Here is a 16,164-nt window from a genome sequence, read left to right as displayed (position 1 = left end):
AATCCACCACGAGGCGTATATATGCAGGAGCATGAATATCTACGGATCATTGTAGTCGGCGGCTAAAGGTAGGACTCGCCGCTTGCATTTCTCTTCTTGGCTTTGGACGAGACCACGTCTTGTATTGGTTTGTTTGACACTTCTACAGCTGGAGGAATAGCCTATTGAATTCCAGATCGCTGATGTTCGTGATGTTTTAGCAGTGTGTTTACTACGGTCTGGAGTCGACCATAGCAGCAGCGTGCATGTGTTTCATGAGCGCGAGGTTTCCGAGTGGACTTTGAATTATTTGTGACATTTCTCCCTTTCTTTTGGACAATTATCTTATCTAGAGAATAAACCGCTGTGCACCTACATTGAAGGATAATAGGTTTATTTAGGTTTATTTAGTTTATTTAACCAAAAATAATAATATAAAAAAGCCTACAAACCATGATCGCCAACACCCAGGCTGAGCAGGATCGGGTTAATTTTCTAACTGTCAGAAGTCAAATGAGTTCAGTGACTTTTTTACGCAGGGTGTTTGTCTCCAGGAATCTATTGTTTTAGATAGGCTATATAAAGAAGCACCATGGCATAACCTGGATTTGTTAATTTGTTCAACTTAATTTTTGAAAGGTATGTGGAAAATCGTTTAGAGTCAAGAATATTGGATCTTACATAATGGATTGCTCCTTGACGCTCAGCTGATGCGTGGTTTAGGTAGTTTCATGTTGTTGGGATTGACTTCCTGGCTCGGCAACAAGAAACTGCTCTGATTACGTCAGTTCGCCTTCATCAAGGGCGTCAATTTCCGACAGATTAACCAGTGGCCTAGCGCGGCTGCAAATGGCATTGCAAATGAACCAAGCCACCAATATCCACGAGGAGACCATTCGCTCTTTAGCTAGTAGTGGACACTAAAAGGTCTATTGGTTTCAGTAGGGAGAATTGGGGTTGTAAACATCACGGGGTAAAGTCTTTATGGCTAAGTGTAGTTGTGCATTGGCTACTTCAGTAATAGCCTTGTAGACGTTATTGACCGGAGGTGTTTTAGGGATGTTCCGCTGCATTCCTAAAACGTTTCGAGGTACCTAAATAATAATCTGTAGCCTACTGTAATGTGATAGAAACCCTGTTCCACTCTCATCTCGGACCCCACTTACTGTGCATATGCCTGCTTGTCTCGGGGATTGGACTTGATCATGGTATAGTGTCCTTTTTATAGCATACTTCTATATTTCACGTCACAAAGCAAACTTGTTTATTATGTAGCGATAGACCTATTTTGATAGCCTAGTACCTGTGTGTAGAAAGAAGTGCATGTAATAGTGTTCCACAGAACAAATTGCCCACCTGCCTCAATAATGTATTTCATGTTTTGCGTATTCACTTAAGCCTGCACTTGGTACACATTTACGCAAGAAACCGATACCCACTTTTACGCACGGTACTAAGATTTACACACCGAACAAACATTCTACTGGCCTTATCAGCGGGAACCGCCTCGTTGTCACTGCTAGTGGCCTGAAGCCACAACGAGATACACTAGAACCTGCTTACAGCCCATAACTCGTCTAGGGTATGGCCGTGTCTGATGACCAACACATGTAATTTGTGAAGAAACCGACTATTATAACAACATAACGAAATGCTTACTCGCCTACCCATGCAGGATTTGCTTTAACACCAAATATAAAGTTTTTTACTACCAGGCCTTTATGCAAACATTTCTGTCATTGAAGAGGCGGCTTTAAATGTGTTTACGAGTTTGAAATGTTACTTCAACTCCACCAAATTAAAGTGCGTAATAAACAGCGTTCCAATCCTGACGGCTTTAATCCCCTCTTTTATATGTATTAATCGGAATTGGGATGCCTCTGCATTTGTAAAAACCGCTGCAATATAAAGACTGACATATGAAACAAAATACTAATGAAAAGACACCAGCAGATTCGATTAAGGTCGCCTTCTTTGGCTGTGACCTCTTGAAATGTTTGAGTCAGCGATTAGATTTGGACGTGTTATGGAATGAACTAAATTAAACGCGCGCGCGCACACACACACACACAGACAAACACACACACACACACACACACACATAGGCCTACATGTACCCCCCACCACCACATATATACACACACACACACACACACACACACACACACACACACACACACACACACACACACACACACACACAGGCATCTACAAGCACACACCGCTCAAACATGCCAGTCCAATATTCACTCCATAAACACGCCTGTTAACTCCAGTAAACGGGCAAGGTAGATTACACGTGTGACAATTTTAATGTGAGCCTGACAATCACAACATAGGAATTACGTCAGTGTACCTTGTTGTAGCGCCACTAATAATCCTGACGTATTCCTCTTTCGTTACACACCTCATGCTGGTCTGAGGATAAAACAGGAATTTTTTTTTTTCTGTAATGGATACAAATCTTGCCATGAAAGAATACCCACATTCGCCGTCCAATGAGCTATTCCTGATTACATAGATGAACAGTGTTAGGTCACACACAGAAATAGTGTAGGAGGTTACCTGGACAAGTGGTTCTTTCTCAATTCTATTTTCAGATTGCATCTATTTTAAATATGTCATTTAAAGTGTCTGAATTTCTTTCTTGGAAATCAGTTTGTGTTTTCTACGGAAGAGCATTAGGGCCAACAACTGAGTTTATTTATTTTTTTAAGCTTCTGAGTTTAAAGTCGGAATTTCTGAGAAAAAAGTCAGAAACAACTTCTGAGATTAAAGTCAGAAATAACTTCTGAGATTAAAGTCAGAATTGCTGAGATTAAACTCAGAATCTTAAAAAAAAAAAAAAAACTCTGCTGTTGGCCCTAATGTTATTCCGTAGTTTTCTGGGACACAGTACTGCTTTTCTCGTTTTTTTGTCATTCAAATGCTTAACTGCTATTATCAAAGATAGCCCATACATAATCTCTCACTTGGAGAGATATCACTTGTTTTTGTAGCACAATTTAGCATTCTTGTAGCCTATGTATCTATAACAGTGCCTGAGCGTTCCTGAGTGCTGTGGAGGTGTGCATGTATGCATATATGAATGTATAGGCTATATGAGTATGAGTATTACTATACTGTAAGTCTGTCTGTCTGTTTGTCTGTATGTATGTCTACGCATGGATATATAAACTTGTGATTATAAAAAATGGGCAAATGGGCATTTGTTGTACTGATAACATGACATGAAACACCTTATACGTCATTGACCCATGCATGCATGTGTATGTATGTATGTATGTATGTATGTATGTATGTATGTATGTATGTATGTATGTATGTATGTATGTATGTATGTATGTATGTATGTATGTATGTATGCCTATGTTGTCTATATTTTTACACATGCTGTATATTTTACACATGCTCTATCTATCTGTCTGTCTGTCTGTCTGTCTGTCTGTCTGTCTGTCTGTCTGTCTGTCTGTCTGTCTGTCTGTCTGTCTGTCTGTCTATCTATCTGTCTGTCTGTCTGTCTGTCTATCTATCTGAGTTGAATTAGCTGGTTGTTCAGTGTTTATGATCCTAAATACGCCCTCTATGTGCTCGGTTGAAGAAAATAGAAGTCAAGCCCATTGTGTTAGTTCACGTGCACCAGGGAATAGGCTCGTGATGTCACATGGGCCAGAGATGCACAAGCCCCGTCATTTCCGTTGCTATCGCATAGGACTCACTCGTGATGGCCGAGAGCAGAGCAAATACTTGTTTTACTTATGAATACTGGGCTTTCAGCTTTGCTAGCATGAATGTGTGTGTTTTCATAATGTAGCCTATGTGTGTCTGTGACAGAAATGAGAGGAACATTTATTAAAATGGAGTCGTTGCAGAAATAAAGAAACAATAATCACATTTAAAAGAAAAACTGTTTATAGAATAAGCTAAGAAAAGAAACACACAGGCTCACTGTCCTTGAATAAATAGCCTACAATAACCCATGGATTTGACATTACATTACCAATACAGGCTTGGCACTAACCGTTGACAATATTCAGACCATTCCCGCGGAGACCTTCAATTAAGATCACCCAACTAATAGGCTGGGGCGCGAAACATATGAACTAGGCTACATGACTATATTGGATGGGCCGCTAACGTGATGTTGAGCAATGTTTACAACCACTTTGAGCAATTAATAATAAACACGGTAGGCTAAGCTCTTATGGCATGGCTACATGGCGCTAATAAGGCCTAGTATATTAAAGTAGCCTCGGCCGCGTTTCCCAGTTACGATATACCTTGGCGATCTACGACGCTTCTTAAGGTAGACTATACCTTTTACCTACGAGTGTTTTTTCCCAGACTATCCCTTAGTGGGCGTCTTAAGATACATTGTAAGGTGCATTGTAAGGTAGGCTACATTGTTAGTGGAGCTGTTCCTTGTTGATGATGTTTTCAAGCGTTCTCGTAATCATTTTGACTTTACCCCAATCTAATATTAACAAAAAAGCTATGCCTATTAAAGCTCATCTGCTAATCTGTTTAAGAGTCAAGGCGAGACCTCGTGATAGTTCCAATTCATACATTATAGTCTACAAAATATAAAATAAAAAGCATTTATTGGGACATATAGGCCTAGTCTGGGACTTCTTGAAAGCCCAGGAAAAAATGTATAATGATGATGGCTAATGATGATGATGATGATGATAGCTAAATGAGTGACTGATTTTGTTCACCCAGTGTTCTGAACAGTTGTAATATAGCCTACCTCCTCAGGATGACCTACCAACCATTATGTTATGTTCAATTCATGCTACTCATGAATCAATGCAGCCATGATGTATAGGCCTACACGAAGCACGAGTTGGCTGTGACACATATAGAAGGGGACCTTAATTAATTACCTGTGTCTATCCTACTATGGGTCTAGAAAGCCTCATTGGATTAATCAATTCGCCTAATATCTGTCGGTATCCTATATAGTGGTGGGGTAGGCTACAGACAGCCAGAAAAGCCAGAAAATGTTGAATTTATATTGGCCGGGTTTCCCGAAACCTTCTTAGCGCTAAGAAGGTCTTTGAGTCTTCTTAAGACTCCCAGTGCTTATTTTGGGAGCCTTAAGAAGACTCAAAGAGCTTCTTAGCGCGAAGAAGGTTTCGGGAAACCCGGCCATTATGGATAGTCTCTATATTTTATTGGGCTCGAGACAATTTTAAGAGACAACATTCCCGTGATGTGTTATGTAGGCTACAAAAACATTGTTTTCATCGTTAATTGAAATAACGTTTATTGTACACTAATGGTGTAATCCGCCCAGGTAGGGTAGATAGATGTGCGCTATATTGCTATTCTTATCCTTTTTAAAAGTACAATTTTGCTATTCGGGCTAAAACTATAACGGGACGAACGGAGCGCATCGCTAAGGGACAGCTTACGATGGGTTCAGACCGCCTTTAAGAAAGTATCCCTTGGGTAGGGTATACCTTGGCTAAGAAGGCTCTGGGAAACAGCGTGTCAGCTCAAGGGAGAGCTAACGATGTACCTTCAGAAGGTACATATAAGATCGATTTACGATGTACCTTGGGAAGAGCTGTTTCCCAGAGCCTCCTTAGCCAAGGTGTAGGCCTACCTTAGCCTAAGAAGGCTCTGGGAAACGATGCGCCACCTAGCATGTTTATTTTTGTGAGGTATTCAAAAGTTATTTCTTAGATTGCTATGTATATTTTTGGTGGACCCTATCGGTGATTATTCGAGGTTGTATGCAGAGTAGGACCAAATATTGTTGGCTATAGGATTACATCTATAATAGGTGACTGTCGTAAACGTGTGGTCTCTCATTGACTGGTTGGGGACATTACACAACAAATTAACACTGGAGCTTGACTGGGTCTTTCTGCCACTGTATTACTGACCACCTATCTATAAGACCACATAGCCTATGCCTATCAAGGGATAGGCTAATTAATTCAAATTGAAAATAGACTATTTCAAACCAATAACAATGGCTATGATTTAGTTTTATTATAGCCAATAATATAGGCTACATTTTCATCAACTTGTATTCACCCAAAATAAAATGTGTTTGTTTACGCCGTCATGTGTTGTTTGATTTACGCGTTGTTTGATTTGCTTAGCCTATATCCTAGGCCTCTGTGGATATATTTAAAACATATCAACTTTCATAATTTTTCAAACTTTCATCATCACTCAAATATTTTCTAAATTAATGAAACTGTAGCCTAAATGCAAAGCAAAACTGCAAACAATAGGTCTATGTCTAGTCGAATCAGCTATCAAGGAATGCCATATTGTTGCCAATTCTGAGTGAAATATTTAAATACACTAGGCCTATTTCAATATAGACTGTACATTAAATATAGGCTACTATATTCCTATGTTCATGGCAGTAAATTCTATTTCGTTCATGCTCATCATTCAGTGTTCATATCGGAGCAAATGGGAATGCCGTAGGCCTATTAGACTAGTTTTCTCGTGCATATCTGTACCCAGTCTCTATCCACGGAAACTACTAAATATAGAATAGCTTTGAGCTCGTGCACCTCTCGGAATACAAAATAGTAGCCTTGGTTTGACTTTCTGAAGACTTGCATTTATGTCTTGAAATCTTGAATTTAAAGGTTTAATTTAAAGGTGAAGTTTTGGGATGATAACATCTCGAATTTAGCAATCGAGGTTATAGGCTATAGGGCTAATACTATTTATATAGGCTACAGCAAACGTATTACGCCCACGCATAACATCCACCTAGGTTCATCTGGTCCCTTATTTACGCACATATATATGCCTATTGTGTAGAAAACTACTTAGTAGATACAACTTTTCTCCATCGCCAAATGTCGGTGACAATGCGAATACAATTTGGCTTATTTCAGTTCTGGTTTAGACTATAGTTGACAAATCTAGTGCTTAAAGTCGTGCATTTAGGCTACTATGCATCTGATCAGCAGGTAGTCGTCGATTTAAGCTCCATGAACCAAGAGAAAAAGGCCGAGACGCAGCCTACAGACACAATATAACTGTGGCGACAAAAGGGAGGTTGCGCCCAGTCCAGACTAAATGACAAAATGACCGGTCATTCGACTCCAGACACCGCACTGTGGAACACGGAGGACCTGCTCCTCGATTGACCAGAGGTTTACATGGCCAATTCCCTGAGTATACATGTAAGCCTAGTCTAGATCTTAACGTAGCCTGGCTAGTGTAGCTTAGGCCTATGGCTTCCTAAGGTAGGCTAGCCTATAATGTTCATAGCCTACAGTGTAGGCCCTACACAATAAAGTAAAGCCCCTGATACCTAGGAAACAGGCGACAGCAAAGACAGATTTGCGGTGATTTGGTCTGATGAATTGGATCATCAGTGATCGTGTTTTAGAAGGATAGGGCTGAGAGACCTGAGATTCTCAGATATGTGATGTGTTTATGTGTTGGGGTTGGACACTGCAACAGCTAAGAGAATGTGAGCCTGAACTACACACCAGATTGTGTCCCCCACTACATCGGGCATACAAGCCTCATATCACATATCCTATCCATGGCCTACCGTGGACAGACTGCATGATTAAAAAGGCAAAACATGATTATTATTATTATTATTATTATTATTATTATTATTATTATTATTATTATTATTATTATTATTATGGGTGTCGTTGTTGCTGTTGCTGTTGTGCACTTGCTACTGTTGCCCAAGCTACTGTATAAACTACCAATGCTATTTTAACTGTGGATCATTTTTATTTGATGTGTGAGACAGAGTTCCATCGCTTATGGAATTATTTATCATAGCCAACTCACAATAACTGTGATTTGTATTCTGGTCCTGTGTAGGCTACTATTTTAGGTTTTATGTTTATGCGAAACGAAAAATGCGTTTTTTAATTAACGACACGTTTATGAACAATCAAATGGTCCTCATAAAACTTTTGTTGAGGAGCATAAAAATATGAACGACCCTTCCCAAATTTAGCCACAGTGGGGGCAAGTGTTCCGATTCCCGTCAAAGTGCATTCAATGAATGAATTTGATATGATGATGCAACATAAACATCCTGCACGAGCCACTCAAATAGAGGGCAGGCTTTATTTGAAGCTTTTTAATCTGTTGTTGCACATGATTCAACATTAGGCCTATTAAAGTAATCTATAAAGTTTTTTTTCCAACTTATTGGATGTAAAATGACATATGCCTGTTGTGGTCTATTCCTAAATCACTTGACTTGAATAATATCGATCATGTTTTAAATGAGTGACTTAAATTGTGGTAGGTTATACAAAGACAAATTACGGTAAGACATAGTGCCTTATACACTGGTCAACGTACCTCGTACTCCGTGTAAGTAATCTTGTGTGACAACAAAACCTAGATCAAACCTAGAACAAACCTAGATCTACAATATTTGGAATTAAACGTGTAAAACAATTGCGTATAAAGAAAAATACAATAAGCACTAGCCTCTATGAGTTGTGATGTGCAGTAGGCTACTGTCCACACAGTGCTGGCGCATTCATCGACTACCGTTTTGGGGTAAATATTACCACGTGTCTTGTGTTGGCCAATGGAAGTCGAGGAACCCCGGGAGAAATAATTACCTGGGTTGATTGTTCTAGGGGCAAGAAAAAAGTACACATACACTCCATATAATAATCGGATGCATGTAAAAGAGTCGAGAGCCATCGTCATGTCAGCCACGGGCTCCATAAGCAATTATTTTGTGGATTCTTTGATTAATCACGAAGGCGAGAATGTGCTGGCATCGCGGTTCTCTGTCCCCGAGCTGCTCTCTACCGGTCCTCGCCCGACGACCCTAGGACCGGAGTGCTCCGATTCTCCCTCCTGTAGCTTTGCGCCGAAACCGCAAGTCTTTACTACTTCTTGGGGCTCAATTCACTCCCAGCCCTCGGTGGTATATCACCCATATACCCACCAGCCGCATATTGGAACGGACTCGAGGTATGTTCGATCATGGCTGGAGCCCATATCTGGGGCAGTGTCCTTTCCAGGCTATCCAACAAACAGCAGACACTTTGGGCTGAAGCCCGATGATCTCACAGAGCGCCGGGCCGTAGACTGCATTGTTTCCAACGGACGCGGTTACCCGGACTATTTCTACAACTCCCCAGTAGACATCCGAGAGAAGACGCAGCAAGCTATCCCTTCCCCGGGGCTGGAGGTTTCGGCTCCCGGAAAACACAACGACGACAAGCCAGAACTAGACCCAAGTAAGTGCCAGTCATGATGCCAGTTTACAACCGGGTGTAAGAGCCGTTTATATTGTGCGTAAAGTGAGACTTTTTCCCTCCATGGTCTTATTTCTCTTTCTTGCCTGTTATTTCCCTGTGAACGATAGGCTACAGTCTTCTCCTTTTCTTTCCCTTTGAACGAGAGTCCTTGGAGGGGCGGTTTGACAGCGTTAGACAGGGCAAACGCCAATCCCTGGTTGTAAAATAGAACGCAGCTATAAAAGAGCTATAAAATGAATGAATCTCTGTAAACAAGTGTATCCTATTGGAGAGAGGTGGATCATATTGAGGAAACCCCATTTACAAGTCCAAACCTGCTGAATATCGCATTCATTCAGGTTTAGGTTGCATTTAGGAGAATTATCTAATATACCTTAGTGTGTCACTCAGTCGGCTACTCTTGCTGTCTGGTGCCACAAGGATGTAGGCTACAACACACTCATTTTGTGAAAAATATAGCCTAGCTTAAATCATAAAGTGTGCCCCAATAAGAAATACACAGGCCTATGGTTATGATTGCAATTGTAAAAAAAAAAGTAGGCTATAATAGTAGCCTATTAAAGTATGATAGTTCATTGCCCAAATTAATATTTTAAATGGTTACTCTGGTCATCTTTTAGTGCTAAATAGTCCAACAGATAGCAGAAACAAGAAGCCACGACGCTTCTTTTACTTTTTTTTTATTTTTTACATAGCTCCCCAATTAGCACAGAGCAGACAGGCCGCCGCATATGCAATGTCAGAGCGAAAAACACGGAGCTGCGTCGGCAGCAGACCTGCAGAGACTTGAAGCTTAAGGCTTTTAAAATCGTTTATGGGCCAATAAAGCAAATGGGCGCACTCACATTTTACGACTAGTCTCTCTCTCTCTAGCCCCGTTGATGTTCCTAAAAGATGAATGTCTGTAAGTAAGATGTTTTTGTTGCAATTATCAAAAAAAAAACTTGACAGTGCCCATGGATTAGGATTAGGCCTGGTTGGAAAAACAAGATAGTGTTTTCTATTCTGTTTTAGGTGTGTGCTGACGTATTTATGAGGGAATGTTAGGCCTATCGTGTGTAAAATACCATAGCATTTCCTTTCTTTCTATTTTAAATGTGTCCTGTTTTCCTATTTCCCTTTACAGACAACCCGGTGGCAAATTGGATACACGCACGTTCAACAAGGAAGAAGCGTTGTCCTTATTCAAAATATCAGACTCTTGAACTCGAAAAGGAGTTTTTGTTCAATATGTATCTCACCAGGGACCGCCGATTTGAGGTATCACGGGTTTTGAATCTGACCGAGAGACAGGTCAAAATATGGTTTCAGAATCGGAGAATGAAAATGAAGAAGATGAATAAAGAGAAGACGGAGACCAATGAGCAATAACGCGCTTGTGGACTATTAACACATTTAACATTCTACCAATGGCAAGGCTTGAGAACAACCTCACATCAGAAACTTCTGTTTCCTAATTCGCCTGACTTAATCCAGGCCTACTGCGCAGGAGTCCATATGCCTCAATACTGTTTCCATATCCAGCTTGTCTGGACTACTTATTCTTTATTATTGTTTCATGGTTACACACATTAAGACAATGGGGTCGTCTTGGTGGTGGTTTCCCCTTTAGGCCACTGGTGTGTGACAAAACCTGTGTAATTTTGTAGATGTTGCACACACTAATCCAATTCATATTTGAAGGTGCATTTTCGTCGTGAAGTGGATGAAGGTGCATTTTCGTCTTAAAGTGGATTTTGATTCATTTGTAGACCTAGCCTATCTATGTTTCTCTTTTATATCTTACAACTTTGTGTGATGTAGATTATTACTGATAACTTGTTTGTTTGTCTGTACCAATAAACAAGTAGCCTACGAAACATTCCACAGCCTACATCGTTGTAACTGATGGTATAGTCTATAAAATGCCTTGGAGATTGCCACCTAAAATTGTCCTGCAGCTCCATGCGTTAGGCTACCCTAAGAAAGCCTTCCTTGTGTGTATTCGTTCATTTGCTAGTCTACCAGCACCTACAAGGTAGTGAGTTTAAATACTTCACATCAGATCAGAGTAGGCAGTCTTATTGAAAACAGCTGTAACTTCTCTCGTTATGAGCCTAATCGGTTGCCGTCGTGATGCGTTTTTCTTGACCACTTCCTAACACTTTTTTTTTAATTGTTCAGAAAAATTGGGTGACAGTTGAGTCCTTGTGTAGAACCTCCGCCTATACAGTTGGACAAAGTGATAAATAATTTTAGATGAGTAGGTAGATGGGCCGGTTTTAAAGATTTTGCCGCAGACGTTTGTTTATTTATTCGGTTAGTTTTAAGTATTAGGCTTCTGAATGTTGATTTAAATACGCAATAAAAGAGGCAACACATTGAGAGGTAGTTAGGCATAGCCTATACAAATGACCCTACTTTATAATACAGTAGGCCTATTCGCTGTAATAAACTATAAGCTATTTATTCATCAGTTAGGCTACAAATTCACAAATAATTTTGTGTTAGCCTTAGCCTACTGTTAAAATAGCCAATCTAGCTCTGTGTTGTGGATATGTGTCACATAATTATCAACAACAAACGGCAGCGCATTTGTCTTCCCCCCGTGTCTTAGTGCTATTTTTGGACAGTCCCCTGGACGTAGGGCTGTGCCGTGTCTTCATTTGAGTGGGGGTGAGTGAAGTAGCCTATAGGCCTATCTAGTCTAGCGTTTATTTTTTTCTTCTCGCTTGCTGGGACCCGTCTCTCCTTAGGGTGCCACAAACAATACTGTCAGGATGCAGAGATTTTAGTGCCCAATATAGAGGGACATTTCCGTCTTCGAGTCGAGAGAAATGTGTTTATGACCCTGCTTCGGGTAGCGCCGTTTTCTCGAATGCAGACGAACAAAGCAAACCTGACAGAACTGGCTAGACGTCTGGGCTAAATTGCTTTATTGTTCTTATTTGGGGCTATGGTGTGCCGCTTTCAAAGGAACCTTATTTCACACGTTTTTGTCCGCTGCAAACGCGTCTCATTCCCTCTTTATTTTTCATTCTGAAAGTGGCAGACAGGAGTAAAGAAATGTCAAATTCCACTAGCTTTTTTCCAGGCGGCCACAGCCTCTTCGATAGAGAGGCCATTCTTTACCGGAACACCGACCGGGCGCATCAGAAACTTCCGTCATTGCGCAAGAACCTCAAAGGCCCTTCAGTAATACGTACTAAGTGTTAGAGCCGTACTACACTTGTGAGGACTGAATTAAAGAGCAATTCCAACATGTAGGCCTAATTTAATCAACAGCAATTATGATGACGAGGAAGATGATGGTGATAATATTAATAATAGGCCTACATTGTATTTCTAGCCTACATTGTATTTCTAGGCCCTAGCTCTGATGAAGATTATTATGTAATTATTATTGTTATTATTATTATCATTATTTTTATTATTATTAGGCCATTGTTGTTGTTATTGTATGATATATAATAATTGAAATATAGCACAGCATCTAAACAATAATAATAATAATAATAATAATAGGCCTAATGATAATACACATCCTCATTCTTTATCAGCAATTTGCTGTCAATGATAACAACTAAATGGCAATACAATATTTTAGTTTTCCTAATTCACTTGGTCTAAATAGAACATACAGATATTAGGTGTATATTAGGAGTCTCCTGCCCTGTGTAGCTCATTTGACAATCAAAATTAGTAGGCTATAGCACCAGAGAATGTGAGAGAGGACAGCCCTGGTTACATGCATGAAAGCAAAGTTCAGTGAGAATAGTGGGTTTGAATTTCCACGTAAAGAGCCACAAGGTGTCGCTGTTGGTTAAGAAGTTGACGTTTTTGACCCCTGTCATGTGTGTTTTCTACAGAAAGCTTTGGAGTGAATGTTTCTTCATGACTTCGCTTTCACAGAGATGGCTTCGCTATCACAGAGGTGGACAGCAAATTAGTAATATGCTGTCTTAAACAGCCTGTTTGAATATTGAAAATATAATTACAATTAGCCTACAAAACGTTTGTGGACTACATAACATATAGAGCAAAATTCAATCAATATTCTAAGAAGAATAAAGACTAGTAGGCCTACTTTATAGATGTACAGTAGGCCTTGCTTATGTAGGTATAGGCCTACATCTCTACTCTACTTCAAGGCCTTTTAGTCAATGTAAAACCATTTTTCTTGTGGTGATCTGATATATTGTTGTTTATCATGAATCTACGTCAATTTGTAATGTGAACATCACAAACCAGCAAAATCCGTGTATGTTGCAATAGTAGGTAATGAAAGACAAAACAATCAAGACATGACTTAAAATTTTATTAATCCAGAAAAGCATGTTTCATTTTAAAACTAGGTTTCAAAACAAAACAGCATTGGCATATAATAATTTCCAGGGAATAGCCTAGACAAGTATTCTATATAGAACTAAATGAATGAACTAGTTCAACTCACTTTCATAACAAATAAATTAAGTCCTTGTTTTGCATCTGAAATACGCTGGCAATAGCTCCTAATAATGACTTAAAAGTAATCGTGCCTTTAGCTAGAGTAGCCCATATCATAAGTACCATACCTTTGTGTGTGTGTGTGCGTGTGTGTGCATGTGTGTGTGTGTGTGTGTGTGCGTGTGGGTAAGAGGCGAGGTTGCTGCTTTCATATAGGCTATACGAAACACTATAAATACTGTATAGCTTAGACCGAAGAGTCACAGGTCGAGATTTTAAAAACTAAAGGCAGCTAAGCACTTCAACCACACTCGTAAATAAAGCCATGGACAGAACAAAGGGATATGAAGGGAGGATAACAAATAGTCGTAGTCTGCTTGGTTTAACGTTTCCATCCGTTTTGATAAAAGCCAAACCCACATAGCCAAGTCCTTTAGGTAGACGTCTGAGAACGTCGTGGGAGTGTGTGTGTGTGTGGGGGGGGGGGGTGTAGGTTGGTGGAGAGAGAGGAGGGTGGTCGATGAGGTGGGGGGGGGGGGGGGGGGTGCTTGTGACTGTGTCGGAGGAGCTAGCCAGCTTAGCTATAGCTTACGTCAACCATTCACGACATAAGTCGGATTTGAGGCTGCAAAAGAAAACAGCGAGGAAAAAGCAAAATAACGTACATCCGTGGAATAAGGTCAGTGTAGCATAGCCTATAGCGACTTTTAGGGGAAGCATGTGTTTTTTCTTTTCTGCATAGAACCTTTCTTTTTGGTTTTGTGATGTCGTGTGTTTTATGTGGCTAGACCTATGGGATTTGCAGGACAATAATCACAATTGTTGTCAATCTGTAGGCCTACTTCAGCTGCCACATTATTCACGAACAACATGAGTTCCTATTTCGTAAATCCTCTGTTTTCAAAGTACAAAGGAGGCGAATCATTGGAACCAACTTACTACGACTGCAGGTTCCCCCAAAGCGTCACACGGAGCCACGCGCTGGTGTACGGAGCCGGAGCGGCAGCACCGGGCTTTCAGCACCCACCTCATCACGTCCAAGACTTCTTCCACCATGGGACGCCGGGAATCTCCACACCAGCCTACCAGCAGAATCCATGCGCCTTGGCGTGCCATGGGGATGCCTCTAAATTTTATGGATATGAAGCCCTTCCGAGACAAACGCTTTATGGTACCCAACAAGAGGCGAGCGTGGCGCAATACCCAGACTGTAAATCGTCTAATGGCACTAACCTCGGAGAAGGACAAGGCCACCTAAATCAAAATCCTTCTTCGAGTCTAATGTTTCCATGGATGAGACCGCACGGTTAGTATAACTTTACATTACATTACAGTAATTTAGCAGTAGCCTAGTAGTTTAACGTATGTATTCAGTGCAGTCTACTCCTACTTGCCAGAACTCACAAGTGCATCCTGTGACTAAGAAGATAATCTAAAGCCACAGTGCAACAGCTAAAGCCAGAGTGCAAGGTATTAACTCCCTTTTATATAACCATGCACTGTATCTGTTATTAGCTGATTAGTAGCCCACGCGCCTAATATAGTTAGGATGACGTAATTCGCACTCCTGTGGCCTCCTTGTGTTTTATTCAATCATCACTTCATCTCTCAGTGAAACTTTGCTTCAGGTCATTTAGTAGGCTATATTGATATGCACTGGAGTCGTGCCATTATAGGCGGTACAGAGGAATAGGCAGGTGAGTATAATAATATCAACAACATCAATAACAACAACAACAACAACAACAACAAAGTAAATGCCAAATCCATGGGTTAACCGACGGCACATGGCAGTGAGTGTCCATTCTCCAAGACAGAGACTAGACAGGATGATGGTTTAATCATGTCACCACTGACAGTATACACTTCTTCAGATCAAGACATGGATGTAACATAATAAGAAATTCGATACACACACGCACGTGCACACACACACGCGTTAACATAATGCGGCCCACAGAGAATTGAATGCATCAGGCTTTTATGCATTAGGCCTACTATCGGACATACTAAGCATGGATTGTGTGTAGGCTATGTGTGGTGTGTGTACATAAACATATACAATTGCACAAATACTAGACTATTGCAGTGCAAATCAAAAGCTATAGGCTATAGTCATATTATTTCAAGATTGATAACATGCATGCAACCATTCCTCTTAATGTGGTATTTCCATCCCATAGCTCCCGGAAGACGCAGTGGCCGACAGACCTACAGTCGATACCAAACTCTGGAGTTGGAGAAGGAGTTTCTGTTCAATCCATACCTCACCCGTAAGCGTCGAATTGAAGTGTCTCACGCGCTGGGACTGACAGAGCGACAGGTGAAGATTTGGTTTCAAAACCGACGGATGAAGTGGAAAAAAGAGAACAACAAGGACAAATTTCCCGGCCAAAAAGTCGAAGCAGAGGCCGAGGGCGAGGCCGAGGCTGAGGGAGAAGAAGAATGCAACGGTGACACCGGAGGAGACGAAGGGGACAAAAAAGAAACTGGAGATGAAGAAGAGACGAAAGAATAA

The 16,164-nt window shown here is 40.7% G+C and overlaps 2 protein-coding genes across 2 annotated transcripts; both read left to right on the top strand.

The window, feature by feature from the left end:
* Positions 1-8,602: 8,602 nt before the first annotated feature.
* LOC311314743 (homeobox protein Hox-C9a-like) lies at positions 8,603-10,592 on the top strand (the record flags this gene model as incomplete). Its single annotated transcript, XM_084445219.1, has 2 exons — positions 8,603-9,200; positions 10,348-10,592. Exons 1-2 carry the CDS (start codon positions 8,630-8,632, stop codon positions 10,590-10,592), a joined length of 816 nt encoding a protein of 271 aa, XP_084301345.1. The 5' UTR covers positions 8,603-8,629.
* A 3,924-nt stretch (positions 10,593-14,516) lies between these two features.
* On the top strand, positions 14,517-16,164 carry LOC311315619 (homeobox protein Hox-C8a-like; the record flags this gene model as incomplete). Its single annotated transcript, XM_084446313.1, has 2 exons — positions 14,517-14,952; positions 15,830-16,164. 2 exons carry the CDS (start codon positions 14,517-14,519, stop codon positions 16,162-16,164), a joined length of 771 nt encoding a protein of 256 aa, XP_084302439.1.

Source organism: Borostomias antarcticus, assembly GCF_949987555.1.
Source record: "Borostomias antarcticus genome assembly, chromosome: 11".
Lineage (NCBI taxonomy): Eukaryota > Metazoa > Chordata > Actinopteri > Stomiiformes > Stomiidae > Borostomias > Borostomias antarcticus.
This window is presented reverse-complemented; position numbering and strand designations above follow the sequence as displayed.